Source organism: Mycetomoellerius zeteki, unplaced genomic scaffold (assembly GCF_001594055.1).
Source record: "Mycetomoellerius zeteki isolate Tzet28-1 unplaced genomic scaffold, Tzet1.0 scaffold297, whole genome shotgun sequence".
Classification (NCBI taxonomy): domain Eukaryota; kingdom Metazoa; phylum Arthropoda; class Insecta; order Hymenoptera; family Formicidae; genus Mycetomoellerius; species Mycetomoellerius zeteki.
In genome coordinates, this window is record NW_017257279.1 from 105,355 (window position 1) to 109,840 (window position 4,486).

The 4,486-nt window shown below is 37.2% G+C and overlaps 1 protein-coding gene across 1 annotated transcript; it reads left to right on the top strand.

The window, feature by feature from the left end:
• The first annotated feature begins 211 nt into the window (after positions 1 to 211).
• Oli (basic helix-loop-helix family member olig) lies at positions 212 to 3,837 on the top strand. The gene is given in 6 exon segments (XM_018450762.1): positions 212 to 659; positions 1,232 to 1,434; positions 2,219 to 2,454; positions 2,691 to 2,746; positions 2,749 to 2,874; positions 2,989 to 3,837. Coding segments are annotated over 5 exon segments (780 nt in total). The 5' UTR covers positions 212 to 659; positions 1,232 to 1,296; the 3' UTR covers positions 3,213 to 3,837.
• The last annotated feature ends 649 nt before the right edge of the window (positions 3,838 to 4,486 follow it).

Consider the following 4,486-nt stretch of genomic DNA (forward strand, 5'->3'; position numbering starts at 1 on the left):
CTAGCGACTTCTCTTGGATACAGTTTCCCTTTTCCGATGGTAACAAGATGCTTTCGGGGATGATCTTTGGTCCTATCCGCCAGGGTACGCTAGTCGATGGTCCAGCGCAGCATCCCTCGGTCGTAACGGGCGCACCCTGGTACACAGTGGTCGAATTAATTCGGGGGTTGCTCTCTTCTGCGCAGGATCCACCAAACAACGGGGAGAGACGCGTGCGTGCCCCTGAGGCCTGGGACGTGCCACGTTCGGGGGCGATAATTTCGTCAAGGACGATTTTATCGGAAATCATCATCGTGAGACAAGAAACTCAAGAATTAATCGAGCATCACTTCCGCGAGACAAATCTTCCACAAAAAGATTTTTCGAAGGACTCACGGAATTTTTTTTCCATTCTCGTCGACCATCGAGACAACCCCAGCAAATTAAAATGGCTGTGATTGGTCGAGTTGGGTGATTACAACGGTAGAACAATAGGAGATCACGGTAGTCCGTCCAAGAGGAGTCGTGAGAGTTCGAACTGGTCGTTGAGAAAACGTAGAAACATTCGGACGAAGGGATGACCCGGCGTTACGCGCTAGTGCGCGAGAAATTTTGCTGATTGCCGGATTCTGCACCCCGCGGGGTACGCGCGGGGGGGTGGAAAAAGAAAATCGTCGTCGGTAAGTGTTCCGCTTGCTATTGATTGAGTTTAGAACGAACGATGATGCCTGCTACCCCTCTATACGAATGGCGGCGGTGCTCGTTAACAGAAAAATGCGGAAATGAAAATAGAGATCTTTCTTGGGGATAGAAAATGAACAATTCATCGATAAGTAAAATCAATCTTGGAGCTTTTTTAAAGAAACGAAGAAGTTTGAGAAAGAAATGTAATAATAAAATAAATTTATTATTGATTAATTATTCAAAGATGTGAAATGTAGTTGAAAGTTAAATGAAAAATAAAATGAGTTTCAGCGAGATGAAATGAATTATTCGCGAAAAGAGTAGTGCCGAAATGTGGAATATTAAATGAAAAATAAGTTGAAATTTAATTTAATTTAATTTAACTTAATTTAATTTTATTATGTATACCCATAGAAATACATTGAGGTATACATAAATTATATTAAAAGTCGTTTAAAGAGAATGCGAAAAATTTCAAAATAAATATATCTTTATCATTGATTAAATGAATTTGAACAAGGTCTTTTTATAACGAGGAAAAATGTAACATTGAAATTTGCAAATGTAGGGATTGAGGGCAAGAAGAGTGAAGAGGAATTTGCCGAGTAAATCGGGAAAGTGTCCTCGCGAGAGATGAGGTCCTATGATGGCGAGAGTAGCTCGACGGAGGACGACGATCGAAGAGAGGGCCTGCCGGAGGCACATCTGCAGCAAGGATCCTGGCAACGCACCGCGTCACATCCTACCTGGGCTTGGGAGCATCGCAATGCCGTAAGTAAGGATATGAAGAACATGTCCCTGATTAAACACTTATATACCATTGATTATCTCGCATGGATAATTGCAAAGGATCCAATACTAATTTTATATGGAAATTGGATTCTTGTGAAATGAATTAATTTTCGCAAATGATGTAGCTGATAATGTAGTAAAAAAGGATATTATAGACATAAGATTCAATAACGGACAGTTTTCGAGCTATGATGTATCAAAGATGTTCTGTGAAAATGAGTTTTACATTTTTGATGCACTATAGCTTGAGAACCATCAATTATTGAGGCTCGTGCCTATGGCATCATTTAGTCATTACATTATAAGCTACATTTTATGTGAAAACTAACTCATTTCATCAAAATCCACCTAATTAGATTGGAGTCCTTTCAAAAATAGTTGAAAATGAGTAATTAAAGAAACAGAATTATAATATTTTTTTGCGAGCAATAATAAAATAAGTAAACTACAACAAAGTAAAGTATAGTAGATTAAGTTGGAATAAAATATAAATTTTAGAATAAAATAGAAATTTAATTCAGAAAGTTGAAGACAAGTATTTGGGTACAAATACTAAATTATTTTTAAAGGAAATCTTGAAAATGATAAAATTAAATTAATTTTTAAACTTTCTTGTTTTTTTAAATACTATACATTAATTAATATTATTATATACATACATAGATACATCCTAGAGATATAATAACAAATCTATTATATAATGTCATAATTATTATTATAATATATTTCTCATTCAAAATTTTAACGGAGAACTTTTTTCTAGCATCCATTGCCTCCTCAATCCGCGGCAGCTCTCGAGTCCGTGTACTCGACACCAGGAGCCTCGCACCCGGGTGTGTCAGGCCCCCCGGCAGCGTACTCATCGGAGCACACTCAAAGCGCACCAGGACGGAGGACTCCACTGGGTACCGTAGGTCTCGGTGGCTTTTACTTTCAGCAGCAACCGCAACCCCACGCCTCGTCGAGCGCATTGTCTGATGAAAATCGGCCGGATGAGAGGTACGTTTCCGATCCAAATTAAAGTTTCAATTTAATCGAAAGTAAAGCCACTTGGAAAGTCGCTTTTCAGTAGAATGGAATGAGAAGATAATAGAGGGAAGTATGAAAGAAGAAAACAGAATTCTTAATCGATTAATGTAACACACATTTGATAAAATATATTTCTAAAGAACAAAAAGTTTAATTAAATGTAATTAATAATATTCATACATAAGCAGTCCTACAATTCTTTTTAGACCTTCAGGTTCGCGACTGAATTGTCCTCCAAAATCAAAGACGACTCGTCAGGGGAAGAGCACGACTTGAACGACGCATTGGACGAGCTTCGCTCCGTCATCCCTTATGCTCACAGCCCTTCGGTGAGGAAGCTGTCCAAGATAGCCACCCTCCTGCTGGCGAAAAATTACATTCTTATGCAAGGTAAATAAGTTCCTTTGATGCGAAAACCTCGTATCTTTCCTTTCTCTCGTTGAATTCTGAATTAAATTGAATTTAAATTGACCGACTAAAATAAGAAACGTGTCGTTCGCCCAGGAAACGCCTTGGAAGAGCTCCGAAGAGTAATCGCCGTCTTGCAATCGCCGCACGCGCACACCACCGCCTTGCCACCCACGCCAGTCTCCTACGACCTCTTGCAGGGATTCCCCGGCAAGTTGTTCCAAGGGGTGCAGGAGCTGCAGGGACTATCCGCGAGCGAACCTCAGATCGTGACCGGCCCTCCGACTGATGGCACGGTCGCCAGCGGAGAATCGAATTAAGGAGTCAATTTTTTTTGTTTTTTTTCTGCGGCTCCATTTCTTTTTTATTTTTCCGTAAAAGACATGAATCGATCGCACGCAAATTTAAACCATGCAATTAAATCGATAAAAATGTCGAAAAGATCAAATAGCGAGATGTACGATTCAAAGTTTTTAGAAACAAAAAGTGACGATCGGTAATTAATGTAAGATACGATGAACGAGATTTTTAGAGATGAAGATAATGGAAATACGAAGGCATTTTTAGAGATGAAGTACTTTCAAGAATGGAAACGCCTTTGAACACGAAAGTATTAATTAATAGAGTATTACTGAAGTGCTGATTAACTCCTCGAGACAGAGAGAGAAAAAAGAGAGAGAAAGAGAGAAGAATAGCTTAGCCTTTTAAATATTAAGTATATCATTTATCCAATCAAAACGCGAAAAAACGAATCGTACAATTTTATCTTTTTCGTGCAAACAACAGGATTGAAATAAATTGTAGTAGACAAAAGAAATGTCACATTTAAAGAATCAAAAATTAACGTTGAAATGTTAAAAAAAGACGCTGAAAACAAGAACTATATAATATATACAGGGTAGTCCTTAAATATACTGAAAGATTTGAAAGGGCGATTTCTTACATTAATTTGAGACTTCATATAACTATGCGTACGAAAGGCTCAGTTTTAAAGATACAAAGATGTCAAAGTTGAAAGAAAAAATTTGGTTTTTTCCTCAAAAATTCGAAAACCATTCGAGTTATTTTAAGAAAATTTTGTAAATGTGTAAAATTTCATCAAAATGATCTGAGTGATTTTTAAAATTTTTTGAAAAAATGAAATTTTTTATTAACTGACATCCTATATCTTTGAAACTAAACTGTTTTGGATATATAAAGTTTCGTTTCGAATTAATGTGAAGGATTATTCTTTAAATCTCTTAGAATACTTAAGGATTACCTTGTATATGCAATGTATACAATACATATATATAATTCATTTAGAATCTAAGAAAACAATTTCTTAGCAAAAAAAAAATAAAATGTACGGTGTTTTCAAGTAGCACCAATTCCCTCCAGTGGATTAAGTAAGCTCACTTCCAGATGAAGTCTGGACGAAAGCATTGCGAAAGTATTGCGAAAGTACTAGCGATTAAGTGATTAATACTGTCACGATCTTACAGTCAATGATGCAGCAATAAGACGATATGGCGCCGTTTTCGTTCATCCGATAATCGATTTTCGAGAGAGTATTCCAAGAGATAGTATCCCAATCGTTTAATAGTTCTTTGTA